The sequence below is a fragment of the Maniola hyperantus genome, chromosome 6 (assembly GCF_902806685.2).
Source record: "Maniola hyperantus chromosome 6, iAphHyp1.2, whole genome shotgun sequence".
Lineage (NCBI taxonomy): Eukaryota > Metazoa > Arthropoda > Insecta > Lepidoptera > Nymphalidae > Maniola > Maniola hyperantus.
In genome coordinates this window covers 5,550,369-5,575,961 of record NC_048541.1, presented here as the reverse complement: position 1 = coordinate 5,575,961, position 25,593 = coordinate 5,550,369, and the positions used below count along the sequence as shown (strand labels likewise).

At 36.9% G+C, this 25,593-nt stretch overlaps 1 protein-coding gene across 2 annotated transcripts in view; it reads right to left on the bottom strand.

Annotated features, from left to right (window-relative positions):
* Positions 1-2,538: 2,538 nt before the first annotated feature.
* LOC117983147 (gamma-aminobutyric acid receptor subunit alpha-6) overlaps positions 2,539-25,593 on the bottom strand; it is a 29,253-nt gene continuing 6,198 nt past the window's right edge. Inside the window, exons 4-13 of one of the 2 annotated variants that reach the window (XM_034969628.2) lie at positions 11,300-11,646; positions 11,118-11,185; positions 10,223-10,443; positions 8,790-8,872; positions 7,775-7,909; positions 5,784-5,911; positions 5,123-5,308; positions 4,705-4,836; positions 4,083-4,269; positions 2,539-3,171 (exon numbers count right to left, since the gene is read on the bottom strand). In XM_034969628.2, the coding sequence (XP_034825519.1) occupies positions 3,008-3,171; positions 4,083-4,269; positions 4,705-4,836; positions 5,123-5,308; positions 5,784-5,911; positions 7,775-7,909; positions 8,790-8,872; positions 10,223-10,443; positions 11,118-11,185; positions 11,300-11,646 (1,651 nt within the window). In that variant the 3' untranslated portion in view covers positions 2,539-3,007. The remainder of the gene's footprint in view (positions 3,172-4,082; positions 4,270-4,704; positions 4,837-5,122; positions 5,309-5,783; positions 5,912-7,774; positions 7,910-8,789; positions 8,873-10,222; positions 10,444-11,117; positions 11,186-11,299; positions 11,647-25,593) is intronic. The other variant, XM_069499060.1, reaches the window with a different exon arrangement.

Genomic DNA, 25,593 nt, shown 5'->3' with positions numbered 1-25,593 from the left:
AGAAAAAATATTTTAAATATTGATTTGCACACAACTATAATAATACTTTTACTAGTGTAAGGAAACCTAATATAAAACTATATTATGTTATTCAATGTGGCTAATTCTGTTGTACATAATCACTAAACTTAACTAAAATGATACGTCTAAATCTATTACTATCCCTTTCATAACTTTGCCTGCAGGAAAGGATAGCACTAGATTTAGACCTGTTAATTTAGTTTAGTTTAGATATTGTGTACAAGAGAATCGGCCCCAATGTGGGCTTTAGTCGCTATCTCCTTATCTCATTGCAGCAGCTACATATGAGTTTTCTTTTAAGTTATATTCTCTGATAAAGAGCACAAACTTTTTATGTTGTTAGTTTTCATTCTGCATAGACTGTAAGGCGCAACGCACACCTACAGAGTGGAGTGGAGCCGATGCGCTCCGTCTTTTTTGATAATACCTCAAACTTATCTTTAACCTTACTAATATTGTAAATGCGAAAGTGTATCTGTTTGTTTATTAGCTTTTCAAGGCCGATCCATTTGACCAAATTTGACAAAATTTGGTCAAGAATAGCTTGCATTCCGGGGACGGATACAGGCTACTTTTTATCCCGGAAAATCAAAGTTTCCACGTGATTTTTACAAAACCTAAATACACGTGGGCGTAGGCATAATCTAGTTTACTATAGTATTAACAGTGCAGCAGTGACTAAATCCGCCCTCTAAAAGGACGGGTTTTGAGGTCTCCGTGTTTTATTTGTTCAACGAATTTCAAACGTGCCTATGTTAAAATAAAGTAAAGTTTATTGTTAACTAGCTGAACCGCCTGACAGTCGATTCTTTTTCAGATTTTTTAAAATTTCTCTCCGTAAGAACCATCCTAGTACTTCAAGGAATATTATAAAAAAAGAATTAGCGAAATCGGTTCAGCTGTTCTCGAGATTTGCGATCAGCAACACATTCAGCTATTCATTTTTATTTATAGAGATAAAAGAGTCTGTGCCTTAGCTCCACTCCATTCTGAAGATGTTAGTTGTGATTAAGGCTGCTTTTCGACTGAAGCGATTGTCGATTCGTATTGTTTTCTATGAAAAATTGTAGTTTAAATGTAACTAGTGAATTGAATGCATAATTCAGATTTACTGAATTCGTAGAATGTATTGGACCAAATCTGAAATACCCTAAGGATATTTAGCTCTCTTTACAATTTATGTTTTAAATATATTTACTTATATACTTACCTACTTAATTATATAAAAAGTTTGTCCGAAATGGAATATAATAGTTAAAGAATTATACTTACATGCTATTTACTATTAAGTAGGTATATCGAGCAGTAGTTCTTTGTACATATTATTTACTTCCTATTATACCGACTTCATATTTTTTCAAATCCTAAAACGAATATGTGTTAAGAATAAAAGATATTAATATTGACAAATTGTTTTTCTAACGCTCTTGCACCCATTTAGGGTCCGAGCCCACATGATACTTCTAGCATCAGCGATTAGCGACTTTCTGTATTCAAATCGCGAATTTTAGTGTTCGGATGCGACATCGAGCTTCCGAAAAGTAATTATATCGCCGATCGCTAATGCTAAAAGCATCGTGTTTGCTATGGCCTTTAAAGTATTTTGAGATACTTTTTCAATCATTACATATTAAGGAACTGAGGAAAACAGATTTCGATATAAAAGCTATCAACCATTTGGCTTTTAAAAAATCGGCCCTTCTATTTTCTTATATTTAATATTTTCTTCGTATAAGTATAAAAGCCTAAATTAGTTTTAGGACAGTTCGTCAGATAAAAACGTAAAAACTCAGGTAATATCTAAGTAGGCAATTGGATTAAATAGTTTCGTTTTCTCAAAAAAAATATCTTTAGATACTTAGCTACCTACCTACCTTTAAAGTAAAATTTATTATTTTATATATTTCTTTGTAACGATCTTTAAGTACCGACATATCTCGAATAACCTTTAATGAAAGCATCAGTCGGAAACCGGAAGGGATCCTTCTCAAATTCAGGCGAAAAAAGAAACGAGATTTCTTTTAACTGGAAAAAGTATGAGAACATTAGTAGGTACTTTCCTACTTTATGTGAAAGTGCTACAAATAAGTTGACAACCCACTGGGCAGTAGGTATGGGTGGAACCTTGGGAACAAACAAAAAATGGGTAGGTCTCTGTCGTTAGACCGACAAAACGTCATATAGGTAAGTAGGTATGAGTAACAGAGACAATGCTCTACAAAACCGAAATGTCATTCTAAAGGCCGATGTACATTATTTTCTGCCGCGTACTGTAGGTATATAATGTATTCGTAGGTATTCAATAGTGACTGCGATCACGCACTTATCCGATCCGAATTCGTGAAAAGACGGATATAAAAAATATCTACGACAATATGTCATAAGCTATCATACAAAAAAAAACGTATTCAAAAAGTAACGTATTTTCACGGATCGTATGAGTGCGTAACCGCCGTGAACAGGAAATCGTTGAAATGAAACTATCAAACATCACTACTATTTTTATATTTATTTCTTTTAAAATTACGTTACATTATGCTGATACGAATAGTAGCTGTGACAATTATTATTTATTTTGAGGTTTCACATTATTACAATAGCATTAAAATAATATGAACGCACTTGGTAGGCATTAGTAAGGTAGGTAGCCTATTTACTGGCTAAAGAATAACGGTAGGTAAGCCGGCCAAAATATCTGCGAACTTGGTTTAGTGACGTCATGCAGCGCGCTCGCGTTGGCCCCGGTACTCGATAGACAAAAACGGGCGAGTTGCGGGGAAGCGCATTCCAGCGCGGTGCGAAGATGTTTCCGCCACGCTATAGGTACTATTTCAAGGGTTCTCTATGAGCTGCACGCCTCTGCTCGTAGAATATAGAACATGCTCGCAAAATAATGTGAACAGCGTTTTGAATCAAGTCCAGCTTCGGTGTGAACTTACTGGATTACTGGACTGAAATAAATGAAAAGCAGCTTTTAAGGCTTTGCTCAATGTGAAAGCGTGTTAATAGGGTTGTCACTCCAGGCGAAGGTGTCGTTGGAGAAGGCGTACACCATCCAGTAGAAGAGGTTGAGCAGCGCGAAGGAGGCCGGGAACAGCACGCGCGCCGCTGTGTCTATGTGAGACACGCTGTTGATGTGGCCGCGACTACCTGAAAAACAAAATATTTATTAGTTAGGTAGGTATAGTACGCGACAGGTCGAGATGGCCATCGGGGTTAAGTGGCGGGGGGACGCTCCGCACACCCGCACGTCACCCGTGCTCGCCCGCACCGGGTTAGTGCGAGGTATGTGCGAGTGTGCGGGGTGTCCCGCGTTGTCGGCGTTAGGCGTTTTCTCTGTCACACATACCTATGTGACGTTTTGTCCGTCTCACCGACAGACAATGCTCTACAAATCCGCTATCTCCTTCTAAAGATCCGATGCCCACTACCACTATACTTATGTTGCTGTAGGTACCTACTAAGCCACAGAAACATATAAGTAGGTATAAGTATAGTTGAAATGGGCATCGGGTATTATTTCGTTTCGATAACTAGATAAATTAATGATCAACGATTTCGGACAATACATCGCTGCGTGCATTGTCCGAAATTGTCTAATTTGTGATTGATGGATCGCATCGACACATTCATTGGTGATCCTTTTGAAATGAAATAATCTAAATAAAGGGACGATGAGAGTGAAACAACACTTACTGCCACTTACATGAGTGCACAAGGAAGGCAGCCATGAGAGAGGAATCGCTACCCATTTAAAAAATGCAAAAGTGTGTGTTTGTTGGTTTGTCCTTCAATCACGTCGCAACGGAGCAACGGATCGACGTGATTTTTTGCATGTGTATATAGTTAAAGACCTACAGAGTGACATAGGCTACTTTTTATACTAGAAAATTATACAGTTCATTCGCGGGCATCAGCTATGCCCGCGACTTCGAAAATCCCGTGGGAGTGGAAACATAAATAGATGTTAAGTTAACATAAAGCGTGCCACAAATGCAACTGCAGTGAGGACTGAGGACCATTCTGCCAATAGCGTAACGACAGAAGAAGACCATACTAACCAGCCTCCCGCTGCCTCTGTCGCCGGTACTGGTCGTCTCCGGCGAGGCAGTACAGCAGCTGCCTCCACCGCGGCACCCTCACTTCGGTTTGCGTCGTCCTCTCCATCGTGAGGCGGATGGCTGCATGCTCCGTGGGCGGCGCTGGCAGTTCTGTGGATTCCTGGTCGTCTGACGTTGCAGGAAAGTTCTGGAAGGTTATAGGGATGTAGATATATATATATATATATATATATATATACATAGGTTATGTAGATCAGCTTCAACACAGATCGATAAAATCTAGCAATGACAGCCGCCACTTTTGGTCTCGAAATCTCTATATTAAAAAACACTTGTGGCTCATATGACCAAAATATGTAGTATAGAATATTGCCTCTCTTGAGACATCATGAGAGGCATAATTCTGCCATATTTCTAAATGACAGGTCGAGATGGCAATTGGGGTGGGGACGCCCCGCACACCCGCACAACCTCCGCGCTAACCCTGTGCAGAATAGCGCGGGTGACGTGCGGGTGAGTGGCCCCCCGCCTCATACCCTGATTACCATCTCGATTCTCGACCCGTCGCGTACTATAGATATCTAATATAAGTACCTACCTAATGTATCATATATGTACTTACAAAATTAGCACTAGATCTAGTAGAGCTACGTCTTCGCACAGCCAGTTGTCGGGCTGCAAAGGCGTCACCCCCTACTTCTTCGATCAAGTCTTCCCATTCCGAGTCGTCTATAACGATTTCACCGGATCCAACCTGGTTAAAACATTGAAAAAACCGTTATTTGGCCTTCACCAACCGTCCAACGAACAATATACGCAAATCCGCAAATCGGTTTAAAAATTTCGGAGTTCGGAATCGAGTTTTAACGACCTCCTTGGCACAATGGTTAAGTGGGAGACTCCGTAGGTTCCATCTTAAACTACATCTTGAATGAACTCATTTAACAGCACGTAGGTTAAAATATAAAAATACCTCCATAAAAGTATAAAAAGTCCCAATACTTATTATTAAAATGTAAGTCAACATAACGAAGCCAAACCTTTGTGAAATAATGCACTCCAGCAAACTCGAGTAGTGTAGCGATGCAATAGAAGAAACTCATTAGTAGGAACCAATCGAGCGCGGTGGCGTAGCGCACTTTAGGCAGGTCTGTGCGCGAATCCAGACTGATTGTAGATAGCGTTAAGACCGTTGTAATTCCGAGACCCACCCGGTCTGAAGTGGCCTTTAATGAAAATAATCTTAGAGCATCAATGTTATATTCTACATTTTTTAAAATAAATATTAAGGTGCAAACAAACTGCAGTGTTGTGCTGTGTCGTACGCTTGCGTTACGATTGACCAATCGAAGGTTGAAACGCGAATCGAGCGTCAGCGCGCCAGAGTACTACAACCTCTCGTAGCAAGTATAGTATAAATAAACATTTGGCCACAGCAGACTAGTGTGCATATAAAACTTGTATGCGTTTTGTCGCATCACGATATGCCGTCACTGAAGCAGAACGTAAGGATGGTATGTTATGGCCTACAGAGGTTCGACGAAGCCGTTTTAGACAAAGGCGGGACAAGCGACCTGGGATCTCCATACTATTGCCGGGACATTTACCACGAAATTACAGGCTACTGTGTCTCCTTACATACTGTGACTGTAGTTTGTTTGCACCTTTAATGTAAATTGAGTAGATCCAGCGTATAAGTACCTCACGATGGATCCAAAATGAGACCCACGACAAAACAACAATGAGAATGCAGGGCACGTACACTTGGATGAGGAAATATCCCGTGTGTCTTTGAAGATTGAATGACACTTGGAGCACTGAGAAATCACCTGTATCATACAAACAAACACTAGGGTAGGGTACAGGTAGGGTATATCTATAGACGGTCAAGATGGCAATCGGGGTGGGAACGCCGCGCACACCCGCACAACCCCCACGCTAACTCGGTGCGAGTGTGCGGGGCGTCCCCCCAACTCTTACCCAGATTGCCATCTCAACCTGTCGCGGACTATACGTAGCAACTCAAATAGTACTTATTAGGTATAAAGAATTTTTAGGTTTTTTAAATCTAAACGGATTAGTATGATTCGGTTTTGCATATCTCAATCCGAATGTAGGGAATCACATTAAAACGGTAAGCCGGTAAGGCTCGGTGGCCATGTCGTGATTAGTGGGGACGAAGGCTGTTATGAGAGGTGGATCGAGTGCCTTTCGTCCCTGCCTACGATATTCATGGCGTTAGCGAATTTCGTTTGACCTAGATATATTATTATGAAACGCCGTTAGAGCACATTTTTATTTGATGATACGTTTAATCTTCGTATCTTTTTAAGACGTACCTATAGCATGAAGACTTATCGCAAATAGTGAAATGAACGAACGCGGCGGTAAAACAAACTTCATTGGCTGGGCAGTGAGTATTGTTGCCCATATAAATCAGCAAGACGTAGAATAAGAAGAGTATAATATTAAGTATCGCTTTTGTAGGGTCCTCCAATTCATCTCAAGGTGTTTTATTTTCTAGCTTTTTGTTGGAGTAGGTATCATAGATAGAGTTAGTAATAAGTATAAATAACATTCGGTGATCATGTCGTGATTAGTGGGGATGAACGTCAGAAATATAAATCAGTGCCTTTTTTCCTGCCTAAGTACGATATTTTGTAGAACAAACGTTCCCAAATTCATTTTAAAATATTTTTTAATACTCTTATCTCTATGGATTTTCATACAAATTTTTAATTAAAATCTGGGTAGGATATCTACTTTAGATACGTCTATTTAAATATAAGTAGCTTGATATCTAAAGATAAGTACCTAATTACTCTGTAGGTTAGACCAACAATTTTACAAAAAGATAAATTCTTTATTTTATTTTATAAAAAAAAAAAAAAAATTCAAGTTTGTAGGCTTTATAGTTCCTGAGATTTCGTAATTAGCCAGTGAGTGAGTGAGTGAGTGGTATTTCGCTTTTATGTATATAGATAAACTAATCAGATTTTATAAAATTGTACCTAATTATTATTATGTATTTTGCTCGTAATTTTATTTGACTATTAATTAAATTTGTTTTGTTGACTGACTATTAATAATTTTAAAAATTCTCACTTAAAATATTTGCACACTATTAATTTAGTAGAATGTTATGGCCTCTGTAGTGTAACTTCCATCTTTCTTGTACAAACATTCTTGCAAATAAATGATTATTTATTTATTTATTTATTTGATTTTATTTTATTATCTTCTCGATATTTTGCTTTAACAAATACTATGTACGAGATACTAGAACATAAGACGTAATAAATTGATGGGTAGTAAACCTACGTAATACCTGCACTGACATATCCTGTTTTGTATTCCGGGAAGATAGGAAGTAATTATTGAAGGAGAAAATATAATACTTAATATAAAAGATTTCCTTCAGGCGTTTCCTAGGCTGAGTGTACATCGATCGTTAATATACGAGTAAATATGCCGCCGTAATAAGTATCGAAAGGTTTATATCATTTTTATTACAAATCGTGTTTATATTTGCAGTAGAATAATATTTAATATTAAATAAGAAGCCTTTAGGAACTCTAAGAAGGGAAGGATTAAAAGTAGTATTTTGCAAGATGAGTTATGATGATTCTCATGAGTTTGACAAAACAATCTTCTCTTATTATTACTTAATAAAACTAGAGCTCAAACCTTACCTTCTCGTCTAGTAAAAGTGAAATTCCGATAAGGGAAGCTGATCAGGTCGAACTGAGACAGGGTCATGCCCGGCACAAAGTTGACGCTCTGGGAATTCTGCCACTGGTACACTAACTGTTGATTCGAGTAGGCATCTGTATAAATAAAAGTTTCAATAAGTACTTGCCTCATGCCTGGGTAAAATTAACATTAAGTTTATAACTTGATGAATGATGATATTGAAAAAATCTCATCATCATCATCCTGTCGCCGGCACACTACTGAGAGCACTGGTCTCGTCTCAGAATGAGAAGGTTTTAGTTATAGTCCACCACGCTAGTCAAGTGCGGATTGGCAGAGTTCACAGAGTTCAACTTTGAGAAAATTATGGAGAACTCTCAGGCTTACAGGTTTCCGCATGACATTTTCCTGTTAAAAAGTTAGAGGTGCGTATCCGGGATCGTCTAACGTCTAACGACTAACGTCTTAAGCTCCACAGCGCTTTTTCAAAATCTATATCTTCATATAGATTTTGAAAAAGCGGTGATAGAAAAAAAGGTTTAGAAATACGTAAGTACCTAGTTGTTGTAGTATTAGCAACTAGGTGTTACGAAACTACGTGTTTCTAAAATTGTTGACCTTAAAACATACCTACTAAAACATTTCCAATGTAACTTAATTAATTATTACTTTGTAACTACAATTTTGGTACATGAAAAATAAGAATAAATAAATAAAAAGTAAAAATTAATACACTGCAATACTCGTAGATATATCACAGAGCTTTTTTCGCTTAAAATGTCACTGTATGGTGCGCGCGAATTGTCATTTAAACCCATTTAATCCCCTAAAAGAATAGGAAAGTCCTAACTTATTCACTTGACTTCATAACAAAAATCAATAAATCGATTGGTTTTCCGATAAAAAATATTGGTGTACGGCATATTATGAGTGTATTGTAAGAGATTTCACGCGCTCTGATAACTTCTTACGACCGTCAGTTTCCCAAACCGTGAGTGGCGTTTGAATACTCACAGCTGCCGAGGATGAGCGGGCAAGATTGTCGATCCATCGGGAAATTCCGGAGCTCCATAGGACATTTGGCTTTGATTGTCAACCTGCGGTAAGAATACGTTAGGTATCAGATAAGTCGTATGTAAAGTTTTTCTTTTGCTTCTCTTGATTTATGGCTTTTCGTAGCGGCAAAACAGCACAATGCACTGCGCCAGTTGAATGTCCAGTAGCACAGCATGAAAGCTAGGCACAAACGAGACTGGCTGGTATTTAATAAATGAAGAGGAATCACAAAACTGGAAAGGTAGGTATATCTTTATGGCATTGCTAGTTGCGTCAGCGTATTTCAGTCGATTGCGCGAGTTAAGTAACAGTTATTATTAATTTTGTAACTCGATGAGGGAAATTGGAAGACCGAATCTTTCCAGACATCAACAAAGTGCGAGCGAAGTGAGTGCGAAATATCTGATATATTTATAAAGCAAAGTAAATTCAAGAACTAGTGTCTTATGCATATTGTAACGCATTTTAAAAATATGGAATTCCATTGTATAGGATTTCGGGAGGGATTTGCACCCACAACCCCCATGGACAACTGAGATCTACACCGACTAAGAAATACAGCTCATAATCCTCAAACGGTTTAAGAGATTCTCATCAAACATAACTAAGTACCATTTCAATTAAACAGGCTTTCGAATGAAAGGAACCGCATTCAAATCGGTCTCACCTTTTAAGCACTACGATGCCACAGACAAACACACAGCTACAAAAATATACAGACAAAACCCCTCCCCCTCTCTGTTTGCGTCGGGGGTTAAAAAAATATCGAGGATATTAAAATATGAACTTGATAATTGATATTACTGATAGTGATAGAATGTTTCGCGTTTAAAAATAAAAAAAATTGCCGACGAGGACGCGCTGACAGTGTAACGAGAGCGTTACATTAATCACGATGTCAATTAAAATGAACGTACTATTTTTCAGAGATAGTCTAGAAAACTAATTACTTGGATTTTTCTCCTTAATCATTTTGCATCTTTAAGTAATATGCAAGATTATTTTCGGTTAGACTATTCTTATACCTAGTAGTGGACCGTAGAAAATGCGTAGCGTGACGTAGAAGCGTAGCACACCGTAGAGGTGTAGCTGAACGAAAAACTGTAGCGTTCGATAATTATAATTATTGTATCGAATAATTATTATATAACTATAATTATTTCGATTGATTACGGTGACTGACTGACTGATTGATTTATCAACGCACAGCTCAAATTACTGGACAGATCGGGCTGAAATTTGGCAAGCTATTATGACATAGACATCCGTTAAGAAAGGATTTTTGATAATTCAACCCCTAAGGGTGTAAAATAAGGGTTTGAAATTTGTGTAGTAATTTTTAGTGCTTTTTCGAGTGGATAAAGTTTTACAAACTAAAAAAATGTAATTACCTCATAGAGTACAGAATGTCACCGTGTTGACTGATCCTCAACAACTTATTCGGTACAGTGATGGTGTGGACATAAGAATGTTTCCCATTATAGAAGTAGGTGTCTGGCCGCCATATTCTTTCCAGCATTTTGATCGAGAGCGACAACGATCTTATCGGGCCGAGGAAGGAGAGTCGTGTGTCTCGCCAGTATTGTCGGAAGTAGCAATCCATTGAATAATCCTGTATTATAAACGATGAACCGTTATGAAATGCGTAGTCCGAAATTAGCAACTTAGGTACTTTGGATTTGTCTTATCTATACTAATATTATAAATGCGAAAGTGTGTCTGTCTGCTAGCTTTTCAAGGCCAAACAGTTTAACCGATTTTAATGAAATTTGGTACAGAGTTAACTTACATCCCGGGGAAGGCAAAGGCTACTTTTTTTCTCGGAAAATCAAAGAGTTTCCACATGATTTTTAAAAACCCCAAATCCACGCGGATGAAGTCGTGGGCATTATCTAGTAAGTCATAAGCGAGAGCTTAGTGCTATAAGTAGCTTGTTCATTCTAACTTGTAGGCGATGAATAAGTAAAAAAATCGAACAAGTGCGAGTTGAACGTTGACGCGAGTTCAGCGTGGAGAGGGTTACGTACGATAAATATGATTGTACGCACAATATTGAGAGATCATGTTATTTCATGACTAAAGACTTCCTATTAGGTTTTCCTGTAATTTATAATTAAAGATTTTCATTTGATATGTATTGATATGATTTGATTGATTGTATTTACGTAACACGTCTGTGTTCTGGTCTGGTTCGTATGTATGGGAGCCGCATATACTCGCATACATGCCGGTCGGGTTAAAACCAAAAACTTAAGTATGTAGATGCAAAAGTTAAATTTTATTTACCATGTCTAATTCAGAGACTGGTCCCATACTTCTTATTAATATATTCGTCTGAACCACAGTAGGGTAACCTGTAAATAAAACAAATGTGCATCTTCCTAGAGTGTTAGAAGATTTCCTTTTAAATTACTTAGAACAATAAATTAGCATGTCGGAAAGTATATCTGTAAATCAGGTTAACGAACCTTTACCATGAGTGGGTAACTGGGAATTTTCATAATTCTTCAATAGATTTTCAAGAACCAACGTGATGTTTTTCGATACGGCGTCGTTAATGCTCCTCTTTTGATTTGTCTTCCACTCGCTTGATTCGCTATCTTCATAGGTATCGTTCACAAAGCTCGAGAGCAACGCGTCAGATCTCTCGACCCAATAGGCGTCATCCTCTCTTGACAGATTTTTAGCGGTTGAAGATAAAATCTTTGGAGTGTCCCCCGCGCTTTCGTGGGACTTGAAGGATGTCAGCGTTATTGGAAATGTTCCGTTTTTGGTCGTCAAGTAGATTGCTCCTTTTGCGTCCACGATTAGACAGCTGTATCAAAAGATTAGATAAAATAACTAGGTATGCTGCGAGCAGGTGTGTCATCGCTTTAATAGGCTTTAAGTAAAATAGCTATACGATATTCTTGATAATCATTATAATATGTTTACGAATATTATTTTAGATAGTGGTAAGTCATCAGAAACGGTGGTCTCACTTTCACAACTTAATGACGCGTTGCCGATCTATGAGGTAATCTGGCCTTAACTACGTTCCCACTTGATGGTGAGTGCATATGTTTATGTAGTAGGTATAAGTTGGAAGCGAGATAACATGAAAGGGATGGTATTTTTACAACACCCCACAATCATCATCTTTCACACGTTATTTTACAAGAACTCTAAATCGTTTTCACGGCAATGCCTTGTAGGTAAGATGGTAAATGTTCACAAAGAAAAAATTTAAGAAGACAAGACAATTCAGAAATTATTTAGTAGTTGTTCTTGAATGGCCAATCGAAAATTGAAAACTTCCCTTGAAAACTGCGTCAGGGCGGTCGCCAGGAGCTGCAAATCCGTTCAAAACAAGGTTAGGTAAAGGAACCATAGGAAACTAACTTATACATATTATATAACTTAACAAAAGATGAGCAGGTCCTATTTAATACCTATCTTAGTACAAAAAGAATACTTTCGAAAGGCCATGGAAAATTCCATTTGCATAAATATGCAATTCTGCGGAAACGCAATGCTACCCTTTTTTCTTTTGGATTATGTTAAACAGGGAAACAACTGATTGTATTTCTATGTGAAGTTCGGTATAATTTAAGCTTTCAGGTGTTTTATTAATGGAATTCTAAAACTATCTCATTTCCTTATTTCTATTATAATCTAATTGTTTAGATACTTAGTTGTATTTTATACTTTTGGTTCCTGCCGTAATTTTAAAGATACTTTAGGTACAATCTTAAAGAGGCTTTCTACTTTTTTTTTAATTTTTTATTAGGTAGGAGAAAGTACTTTATAGAAGCAATTATATTGAAATAGTATACCTACTAAAAATACCACCAGTAAAAATGCTCAAAAGTTATCTTGGACAACTGATATTTAAAATGATATTTCATATTATGATCAATTTACTTTTACACCTAGGTAGTTATATATTCCTCCGTAGCTTTTTAATGTAACATGCTTAGAGATAGAGTGCACCTGTCAGATTCAGTAGCTATTGAACAAGTATTTAACGTACAAGCTAAGTTATTTTCCACTGAAATTTTGACAGGGCTCTTACTTAACGTTTTGTATTACAAAGTTTCTCTAGGTACTTCCTGTGTTACTGTTATATACTGTTAATTATGTAAGATTTTACGATTTTACCAGGTGATAATGATAAAAATGGCCCAGTGAAGTGGTTAAAGTAAGTAAGTGGCCAAGTGAAGAATTTTAAGAATCTCATGTTTTAAGAATCATCGTTATTAAATAAAACATCAATAAATATAAAATTGGAGAGAATAAGGAGTGCCCACATAAGATTTTTCAAAGTGCAAGAAAACGCCTTTAACATTGAAGTTGGTCAGCCTTTTACCGCGAATGAAAGCGCGGCTCGCTGTAACTAAAAGTTATGTTGACGTTGATCGCTGCTACCCCTCCATCTTACTAAGAACTTACGGAACTTATATCTAAAAAATCTATAAGTCTATAAGTAGAGTTCACCAAAACACTCTGGGTTATAATAACGGTTCCACTTCGGATATTGAAATGTTCTGAAGAGGGGATGAGATGAGTTAAGAGAGAGAAAGAGAGAGATATGACATAAGGGTTTTACGCGATAGAAAGAGAAGCTTCTGTTAAATTTGAGGCCGCAACGATGTGCAAGCTCACGCGTAAGTCTTACCGATCTCTTAAGAGAGAGAGAGAGGTAAGAATTTACACGATAGACAGAGGCTTTTTTTTTATTTAAGCCACGGCGATGTGCGAGGTGAATGGAACTTTATTATGTTGTCGTATGCAGAGTGACTGTAACTGGAAGGCACTATTAAGTTTCCTGTGATTATAGCTCGCTTCCTGTATACTTAGTTTTGTTTCATATTCGTTGGTTTGCTGCTTCTGTAAAAAGTATAAACATCTTTAGGTATGTGCTCCCTAATTTGATTTTTCTTCTTGCATGAGTATTCCGTTTAGAAACTATTATCCTACACCAACTTTATAAATTCCGCTAGGATGCTTTTATGCCCTACCCTTTGCATATAGATATCTTAGATAAAATGATTGTTTAAAATAGCCCTTCTAACTAATTTAGTTCAATGTTGTTAGCAAAATGTCGTATCATTCCGTTACATTTGTATGTTAGTAAAATGTATGTAAAATCCACTTACGATAAAGCTAGACAGAGCTGGCCAGCTTAGCTTTGGAATTTGTAAAACCCAGTTGAAGGCAAATCTTTTCGTGATACGACTGTACAATTCGGTGTTTATTTACGTTATTTTACATCTAAATATATAAAAGGAAAAGGTGACTGACTGACGCACAGCTCAAACTACTGGACGGATCGGGCTGAAATTTGACATGCAGCTAGCTGTTATGACGTAGGCATCCGCTAAGAAAAGATTTTTGAAAATTCAACCTCTAAGAGGGTGGAACAGGGGTTTGAAATTTGTATAATCCACGCGGACAAAGTCGCGAGCATAAGATAGTTAAGTATCAGCAATCGCGTAAATATTTAAGCATAAATATGATCATCCACTAAGCTACAGTTTTTCTCTTAACTAAACTTTGAAGGACTTTTTCCATTTTGTTGTTGATTATATTATTAAATATCGATTAATCTAATTTGAAAACCATTAAATTGGTCTTAGCTAAAATTCTCTAAAAACCAGTGTTTTTGAGAATTTTTTGCAGATGATTGCTTTGAGACGAGATGAGTGGTCGTATATATTAATTATATATCACTTGAGAGTTAAAACTACGGCGAGCTTACAATCTTTGACTGAACTGTCTTAAACATCGTTAATGGGTTTCATCTGAAAATATAGCTTTTAGCAATTTTAAAACGCTTGATTTGTTTTATTGACATCAGTGCTTCTAAAAAAAGATAAAGTTGAAAAAACTAAAACCTGACTACGATATTATAGTAAAATTGGGTTTCTGTCACTTGGTATATTTTAATAATTTACTATATTTATATTTATGAACTCAGTATTTTTTCCACGTTCATTTGACATCCCACTCGATACAATAGCAAAAAATAAATAAAAAATCAAAGACCCCCACTTTTTTGGATGAACTTCCGTCAGATCGATTGTGTTCGTATAAAATGTAGCCTATTTCACCTGGACTATAAGAACGAAACAATTGACACCTCATTCATCAAAATCGGCCCAGTAGGTAGTATAGCCGCTATAGTGGAACACACATAAATACAAACATACATACTGCCCTTCCATTCCATTTGGCCCTTCCATTCCATTCCCTTCCATTTGGCTTTGCCATAGTCAGGTAACCTGGCTGAATTCTAAAAAACATAAATAGTTTATTTTAGCGTTTAAACTACCGTGAGTGATTTCCATTATAAATAATATTTGTCCCGGCTGTACTCACGTGTTTAGTCGACGTTAGCCCTCTCCCTTGAAAAAAGACCCCGGACGGGTTCGAAACTTGTCGGGCTAACGTCGACTAAACACGTGAGTACAGCCGGGACAGATATTATTTATAAATCATGAAATCTTGAACTACTTGCTTGTTCTGTCCTATCTTATAAACTCGTAAGACAATTGGAGCAGGTTATTTTAAAATCATAATTTCCTCTTTGTAACATCGACAAAGCCTTGATTGTAGACTCTCTTGGTAACAGAGAGCTCTCATCGATACAAGCACTCTCTGTTTAATACAAAAGTGTGGCGAACTGTCAACTCAGAACAACCAGCTTTTGACAAAATTTTACTCTCATTTTTAATAAAACCCTCGCGATATTTCCCGTACAAGGTTGTATCCTTCGTACGTTAAATATTATAGTTATTTTTCTTCAAAGTTTTTCCTGTTTCATAATTTAATTTTAAGAACTTTTTTCAGCAAGGTCTCACAAACTCAAATATTAAGGCTACAAATGTTTTACTATTTCAACATTCACGCATCACTACACATATTATACCTAAATACGCAAGTGCGTTTGTTTGTTGATTTGTCCTTCAATCACACCGCAATGGATTAATGGATCGGCGTAATTTTTTGTATGGATATAGCGAAATACCTGGATAGTGACACGGGCTACTTTTTATCCCGGAAAATCGCGGGAAAAAGCGTTTCCACAGGATATACCTAAGGATAAAACCTAAATCCACGCGGACGAAGTCACGGGCATAGCCTAATATTTGATAAATAAATAATTTGTAACTCTTATTTGTAATTATTATGGAAATAGATGGTCTTATTACAGGCTTTTCGAAACATAGCGTTCACGTTATTTAAACAAAAAACTTAAAGTAAACTTTTAAGTACATACCTACTACGACATTTAATCAAAACGGACAGATTTTAATTTGCTTGAGCCAACATTATCATCACGTAGCCAATTAAAATTATCTTAAGACGAAGACCTTCTTCCATAAATTAATGTTATCAGTGTAGAGTTAATATTGAACAAAGGGATGACGAAAAAACACAATTTGATATGGATGCAGCAGACAACAATACAACGGCAAATTCAAACAAGACAAAAAGTGATCGCCTCGTTTACCGTTTAATGTATATACTAGCTTATGCTCGCGACTTCGTCCGCGTGGATTATACAAATTTCAAACCCCTGTTCGACCCTCTTAGGGGTTGAATTTTCAAAAATCTTTTCTTAGCGGATGCCTACGCCATAACAGCTAGCTGCATGTCAAATTTCAGCCCGATCCGTCCAGTAGTTTGAGCTGTGCGTTGATACACAAGAACAAGTCTGTCACATTTCCTTTCATATATTTAGATTACTATATGATGCCCACGACTTCATCCGTGTGAGTTTGGGGTTTTCAAAAATTCCGTGGGAACTCTTTGATTTTCCGAGATAAATAAAAGCCTACTATCCATTTCCGGGATACAAGCTATTTCAGTACTAAATGCCCGCAATATCATTTACGTGAGTTTAGGTTTTTATTTAAAAATCCCATGTGAATTCTTTTCTTTTCCGGGACAAAAGTAGCCTGGGATGCAAGCTATCTCTACTTTAAATTTTATCTAAATGAGTTAAACGTATACAGATAGCTATTATGGCGTAGCCGTCCGTTAAGAAAGGATTTTTGAAAATTCAACCCCTAAGGGGGTGAAATAGGGGTTTGAAATTTGTGTAGTCCACGCGGTCGCGAGGTCGCGAGTCGCGAGCATAAGCTAGTTCTTACATAAAATAAAACATGAGTTTATTGCAATGGTTTATTAGGTTTTATACGTCGAGCGCTCGAGGCACATCGTTTACAAAATATATCCTAAATATATCGTTTAGAAATACTACAATATGGTACAATAGGAACATAAGGTTTATTATTTGAATACAGGGTCGTTCAGAGGACAGGGATTCCGGCTTAGTTAGAACACAAAGATGCCCGAGGAGTACTAATGCACTCGGAAGAGGAGGCCCCGCAGTTTCAAAATTTTCGAGAACGTAGCCGAGAGCTATTAAAGCATGCCCAAAGTATGGCAGATACGATGTCTCTAAAACCGATTGTAGCTCAAACATTTGTTAGGATCGATCATCTCGCTACGTGTTCTAAATCTCTATTGAGCACAACTCTCAACTCTTTAAACTCACCGATGATCGAGAAAATACTTGCAATGACAAAATAATAATTTGTTCTAAAATCGCGAAGTCGCTGGTCATTATGAATATAAATTGAATCTTCAATAATGGTGTGAAGGTCTGCGATTAATTCTGCAACATGACCAAATATGATGAGTATATTTCCGATACGGTGGCTATTTTCATCTTTTGTATAGATTTTCCCAACAAGATAACCAATAACCAACAGAAAATTGCCAAGAGCTATTAAGTAAAAGTCAGTTTTAGTCATGAAAAGCACATTATTACTCCAATATCAATTTAAAACTCCCAGTTTATCTTGGCTAATCATATTACTATTTGGTTTTTTATGCGTGACATTTTGGATTTATTTTTCGATCATTGTGTATTTCTTGTTTTCTTGTAATCTTACGTCGTTCATGTTTAAAAATGATCAGGTATCTTTTTATTTAGCAATATGCATAGCCATAATATTTTTGTATATAATTGAATAATGTTATATTATTATGTCACATATTCACAATTAAACAAAGTAAGCAAAGCAATCAGTAATGTTTTACGTGTTTCCATCAAGTGGTTAGGTTTCCATCGTAAGCGAATGGCGAAAATAATTAATCTATGGTTTCCATGTTTCACATGTTCACATGTTTTGACAATGGTTTGTCAATTTTGGTTTTTTCTTTGGCTCTTTCGGCTTTTTGCTCTTTCGGGGAAGGATATTATAACGGCTGAACTTGCCAGTTACATGAAGCCAAACAAAATTATAGCCAACTTTTTGCGTCGGCGTGGTTATTTCATGTTTGTTCCAACTCTAAAATTACCTAGTTTAGGATAAATGCAAGTTTATATTTGCGTTTACTGTATACAGGAGAGCAAAATATTGCATTAATTTATTTTACTGATTAATATTATTCTTTATGTAACGAAGGTACCAAATCAGAATATCTGTTGCTTAATTTTAAAATTATTTCATAAATCATAAATAAATTGTAAATGTAATTAACTAATTATAATAATCGTGAATAGGTATAACAGTTTCTACGTCTTGTTCAAATTAATTGAACTTTGAAAACTAAACGAGAAATAAGTAGCAATGTGGATTCCTTCATGTGCCAGGCAGTAACAATACAATCATATTTTATTTGAGCGTAATTTGACGGAAGAAGAAAGAAGGCTCTACTTAACGAGCTAGTAGCTATTGTTGAATTAAATTAGTCCATTCCACAGATGGGGTCGGGCGAACTGAGTACAGCATTTGTTTTTACATGAAAGGGTAAATTCCTTGTTCCTTCTTGCTGACCTAGCAGGTAGGTACATATTTACAACTGTCCTATCCTCAGCATTTTTACTAACTTAAGAACAAAAACACCAAATACAGAATTCAGAAAGTAGGTAGATTGTAAAACACAAGTTAAAAGGATATAACTAAAAATATTTAATATATAAATTAATATCTAGTCCTTTTTCTATTTTCGGCAAATTGGAAGCATTAATCAGCCTCGCTCTCTCTTAATATGATGAACAAACAAAAGATTTTATAACCGAGCCAACTAAAAAAATAAAAATGTGAAACAGCAAGGGCCACCCCTTAGTCCTTAGAATTTAAAACTAAAGTTTAATGATAATAGTGTAATTAAGAGAAAATTAATTCCCTTAAACATTTTATTTGAAGTGAAATTATAATATGAATATCCTTGAGTTCCAGCTCAAACAAAAGGCAAAGTTCAGACATCTGTGCCACTCATACCAATCGTACCTAATAGTTTAATGGCACAGACCACTTAGGGTTGGACTCCTAGTAAGTTTGACTGGTAAAAAAGATTATATACCTACCTAGGCAACTAAAGAATAAGAAAACTGTGTCTTAAAAGTTTAAGACATTTTATTGAGCTTCTTTACTTTGGAATTTGGAGGATTGCCGGCAGGGCATATAGCCCTGTCTGTAAACAACAAAATAATACGTACGCTGCGTGATTCATCATAATATCACTTTAAAGAACCAGTGCACTCCTAGGAACACATTCATTCATCATCGGCAACTTAAGATACATTAGTAGGAACACCTAGTTATGTATCTTCAGTTGCCGATCATGAATGAATGAATGGATGATGGATAGTTTTAACTAAGTTAAAAGTAAAGTGGTGGTTGACATTGAGGACGTCACCACGTCGAGTCATTGGCAGCTTGTCAAGATTCTGACCTGCCCTTGTTAGACAGAATACTTGGAGCCGTGAAGATGGTATAGATGCGCATCTATTGGAAGCTTATCTACCTATAGATATGGCTTTTTACATCTAAAAAGCTGTGATAACATTGTTTGGCAAGTTTTTTTGCGCATGATGAAGTGGATTCCAGTATTCTTATATCTAATGATTTAATAATACAGAAAGAAACTTTCTTCTGATATTAATAGGCAGATTCATATTCCGGTGGCCCTATCTTAGGTATCGGTTGCACTTGGATGAAGAATAAGGATAGGCCTGCAAAATCCTTTGCAAGAACCAATTGACGCATAGAGGCGTTGGTATAAATAATGAGTGACAGATGCTAGTGTTGAAGGCCAAGATCCTACTAGGTATTTGTTGTGTGATAAGCAGGAAAATGCATCATTTTGCTAATGGAAAGATATGTTCAGAATAGCGATTTAAGGGAACATGTTTTGTCCCTATTAAAATTATGAAATTGGATTCACAAAGATTTGGAATTCAGTTTCGGAAATGGACTTCGGTTAATTTTTTTTACTTTTATACTAACTTTTATATTAAGTTGCAACTTCCTTGCGACGTGATTGAAGGACAAACCAACAAACAAACACACTTTCGCATTTATAATAAGGGTACTGATTACTACTGTCACCAAAGATCACTATGACCTTCACTAGTAGTATCTCAAAACAACTTTATTTAGGTCTTCCATAGCCCTCAGGTACACACGGAGATCATCCACGTAATCTATAAAATATGAAGAGGGTGAAATGTGCCCGTCTTTACGAGCCATCCATAAGATATCCCACGTGAATGTAGGTAGAAGATACCTACTTTGGGATTCTGTCATTTACCTATTGATATTTTATATGATTTTTTATCTTCGTGGTCAATATTTTTTTTATCCGATTAAAGAAAACGGTTCTTATTGGCTCTTCTGTTAATGTAATGTTTTTTTACAAATCGGTCGACTTATCATTAATGCCTGTACAGAAGGCGTCAATGAAATATTAGAATTATTTTGATGTATAGACCTCTGCATATCTACTATTGTAAGGGACTAGTAGCACATAGATAGTAATTGGGGACGCAATACAATGAGATAAGTTTACATAATAAAGCCAGTCGAATATAAATCGAATACTGTCGTAATAAATGATGAATGTTTCGTCCTTCCGCTTCCGGTCACCACGTCACAATATATGCTATGGTGTTGACTTTCGTATGATCAAAGGAGGGAAAGTAAAAAAGATTCGATAGAGACGGTAATTAGATAAAGGTTCAACCTTCCGGCATGAAATACATTTCTTTATTTGTGAAAATAAGTACAGTCACATTGAATACGGTGACATGTTCAATGGATACTCGTAAATTGCAATATTCTTAAAATGTTTAGGACCTGAAAGGTCCTTTCAGTACATATCGTGGGTGTGATAAGCACGTAGGGGCGCGATATTTTCTGTTAACACCCCCGAGCGAACAAGAGATAGAGGGTTCTTTATTGAATTCCTGTGCAACGCAACTCCTCACTTACACTTGTGTGTCGTACATGCTTATGCTTACATGAAATACGTCTGCTAGTTCATCTAGTTTCAAACAAACTTCTCTATTTCGAATAAAATACCTAAAAATTTCAATGTTTTTTTTGTGTTTCATAACAAAAAAGTCAAAAAGAATTATACCTTATTAATTTTATAAATGCGATATTGTTTTGTCTGTCTATCTGTTGTCTTTTCACAATTCAGCCACTGTGGAACAATCTTAATGACATATCCTGGAGACATATTATATCCAATCCGATAAGGATTTTATCCAGAAAATCCAAAGAGATAAGGGTTTTATCCGGAAAATCCAAAGAGATTATAAAAAATAGCAGAATATGTGGCATTTTTAATAATGCTCCAACCTAAGTCAAATACCTACTGCCAACCTAAACCAAACACATAAGCTGATTAATAGCTCCATGGCACCAAAGTTTGATTGACATACCCCCTTACCACCGCATCGTACAGAAAAATAAATTAAAAAATTCCAAATTTCCCCTGCTGGGAATCGAACCCGGGACCTTCCACTAAAAAGACCACAGCGCTCCACCTCTGCGCCAGGTAGGTCGTCAAAACTGACTGATCTATATCAACCCGCAGCTCAAACGACTGGAAGGATCGGGCTGAGATTTGGCATGCAGATAGCTATTATGACGTGGACATCTGCTACGAAAGGATTTTCGAAATTCAACCCGTAAGGGGGTAAAATAGGGGTTTGAAATCTGTGTAGTCCACGCGGATGAAGTCGCGGGCATAAGCTAGTACACAACATTGGAGGAGCTAGTATTACGACCATGTTTAGAATTCAATAAAGCTCAATCCTAATCTATCATTACTTTACACACTGTTCGCACTTGTTATGTGTTAACAATGACCGATGGGCTGAAACTACTAAACATCGTAGAATTTTTAGCAATATTTTACTTTTGTGGGATTTTAGCCTCTAATCATTTCAGCGATGAACACTTTTAAAATATTTTTTCTGAAACTGCCACAAAACATACTTTTATTATGTACAGTTGTAACTGGTTGCATACAGGATCTATACTTAATCATCATCATCATCATCATCATCATCAGCCTGTGGACTTCCACTGTTGGATATAGGCCTTCCCTAAAGAGCGCCACCACACCCGGTCCTCAGCCTTCCTCATCCAGCCACTTCCCGCCAGCCTCTTTATATCGTCGGTTCATCGTGCTGGAGGGCGTCCCACACTACGTTTGCTTAAACGCGGTCTCTATACTTAATATTAAGTGGCATATGGTATACCTACATGATTTTAAATAAGTACGTTTTAGGTATATACGATATGAATTAATTATCGATAGAACAATATTTAGTGATGGTTCAGTATTGGTAAGCCTTTTTGCCTATATGAAGCGCACACGATGTATGACACTGTACATTTCGCCTGTTAATCATTGCGATTGGAATATCACGTTTGCTGTATAATATCCGCCAGTGCTCCGTTTACCTTCGTCTCACTTATTACGAAACGAGGGCGTTAGAACTAATACGCGACAGGTCAAGATGGCAACCGGGGTATGATGCGGGGGGACGCCCAACACACCCGCACACCGCCCGCGCTCGTCCGCACCAGGTTAGCGCGGGGGCTCTGTGGGTATGCGGGGAGTTCCCACCCCGATTGCCATATCCACCTTTCACGTACTATAGGTTACAAGTAGGTTAGGAAATGTTTAACGGGTAGGTATTGCTAGAACTGGAAATTAATTGAGATACTGCTATTTACACCTAGAACAGAGATAGCCTAATGATTAGGTAAGGCGACAGCCTTTTATTTGGGCGATCGGGGATTCGATCCCGAGCACGCACCTCTAACTTTTCGGAGTTATGTGCGCTTTAAGAAATTTAATAATTAAATATCACTTGCTTTAACGGTGGCAACCTGTACACGCCTGAGAGTTCTTCATAATGTTCTCAAAGGTGTATGAAGTCTGCCAATTAGCATGAGGCCAACGTGGCAGGTAGCTTAAACCCTTCTCATTCTGAGAGGAGACCCATGATCAGTATCTAATGAGCCGGTCAAGGGTTGATCATGATGATGATGGTCTGTTTTTATAAAACCTAGCCTTATTAACAACAAGAAAAAGGTCAACAATGTAGTACTTCTAAAACGGAAACCAGAGTAATTGTGCACGTGGATACCTACTGTTTTAAAAATACCATCATGGTACTTTCAACGTGTAGCCCGTGTAGGTATCTAATTAATTGTATAGAAACTAGCTGATGCCTGCGACTTCGTCTGCGTGGAATTAGGTTTTTAAAAATCCTGTGGGAACTCTTTGATTTTCCGGGATAAAAAATAGCCTATGTCACTCTCCAGCTCTTTATCTATATACCCATACAAAAAATCACGTCAATCCGTTGCACCGTTGCGACGTGATTGAAGGACAAACCAACAAACCAATAAACCAACAAACAAACACACTTCCGTATTTATAATAAGGGTACTGATAAGGGTACTGATTAGTATGCATAGTATGGACACGTGGAACGTGAAAACGCCATAACGGCACGATTATAACAATGTTAGGTACAAATTTTTCGCAATCACCCGTCTGGTCAAAATCAAATAGTTTATTTGAGAGTTACTAGAAAATAGATGAACGTACATATAAACTTATTGCTAAAATCTATAATCCTTCTGTAATATCTAGTTAAGCATAAACATACCTATATCTTTGAACTAGCTTCCGACATCTTTTTTACTTCATTTTGGGTCAAGATTATATCTCAGGCTCCCGCGGACCGATTTTCATCAAAGTTACAATAGTTAACTGTTTATGGGTTTATTACTAAAAATTTAATTTCTAATCAATTTAGTATAGTTTTTCGCGTGATGTAGGTATATAAAATTGGCAAATATTTATTAGAGATGATCTATGCGCATAAATTAATATGATTTGCATGATAGGCGTGCAGAAATTGTCGTTGAAACTCGTAATCTGCATACTTGCAAAACTTAACTAGAAGCTTTATCAGATATTGGAATTATTGCAATTAATAAATTAAACTGCATTTTGGTCGTACTACTAATGCTGCATTTTCCGGTGCGAAGTCGCCTTTTCAGCACCTTTGGTACCCAATGTCTATCGATTTTTCGAACTATGACCTTCACTAGGTGGGCAGATGTCATCAAAAAAGTCGCAGGGAACCGCTGGATTTAGGCAGCAACAAGACCGAGGCATGTAGCAGTTCTTATAAGAAACCTATATCCAGTAATGGACGTCTAACGGTTGATGACGACGATTGCAGATACCAATTAGCCTTCAAGAAGCTGTTACACGGCCTCATACGAGATTTAACGATTTTTTAAAAGTAATTGGAAAATTGACTTATTTTGAGGGTACCGTGGTTACGCAAAAAGTGCGATCTATGTAGGTATGCTTCAACAATCAGCCTTTTCAAAAATAGTACTTATTCATTCAGTTACTTATATTCAAATAAATTTTCTTTGTTCACAGTTACAAATTTTAGGCTTACAATAAAGAGTCTTCTTTTATAGACAGATTTATCCGATTTACTTAATAAAAATTGGACCATACGTTCCACAGACGACGTAATCCTTTTTGCGATTAATGTGAGATATAGCGAGGGCTGTAAAGTCAGGGTAACCAGACAAAGGAAAGTGGGTATATTTCTGAGTTCTGTTCTGATTTTTTCTTTCTAATATTTGTAGACTAGAGCTTGGCTACAATCTTCTCAGGCCTGGGCGCGATTGGAACCCTCGTAGCTTTTGTGTTAAGTTTATTTAATCAATTATCACCACTGTATCATATTACAAATCCAACAACCGACAATCAAAAAGTGTGAATATTACCTATTTTGAATAAGTTATTTGACTTTTGACTTTTCAGACCTGCTGGCAAGTGATGATGCAGCATAAGATGAAGCGCGCTTGCCTAGAAGATGTCTATTCACTCTTGTCTCTAAAGTCCTGAATTAAAATTGGATGGGATCTGTGTACTGCGTATCCTTATGGTCCCAAATAAATTATTTTTTATTTTTATCTATCAACAATTGTGTCCACAAAAATTGTTTACTCAAAATGTGAACAAAATAGGAAACATTACTTGAGAATGATACACCTACCTATTAGCTAATCAAAGCGGGTACCTGCTTTTGCTGCGTATTGTATGTGCAAAGTTCTATAAATTCTAATCTTATATCATTATTTTTGTTCGTATTTCGAACTTGTACTCTATCAACAGTCGGATCTTTGGAGTGGACTACACTAGATGTTCCAGAGATTTTATTTTCTAATTTGGCCTATAAGTCCCTATTTGGCCTATCTTATAACGACAGAACATTCTTACTTTAGTTTTTGAACATCAACAAGGACACCTTGTGACACTTATGATAGTTATGTCCAGACTACCGCCGCGTCTAGCAGGTATAGTGTATTATCTATGGCCGCGTCGTCGGTTCGGAAAGCAGTTTCTATTGAGAAGTGCCGGC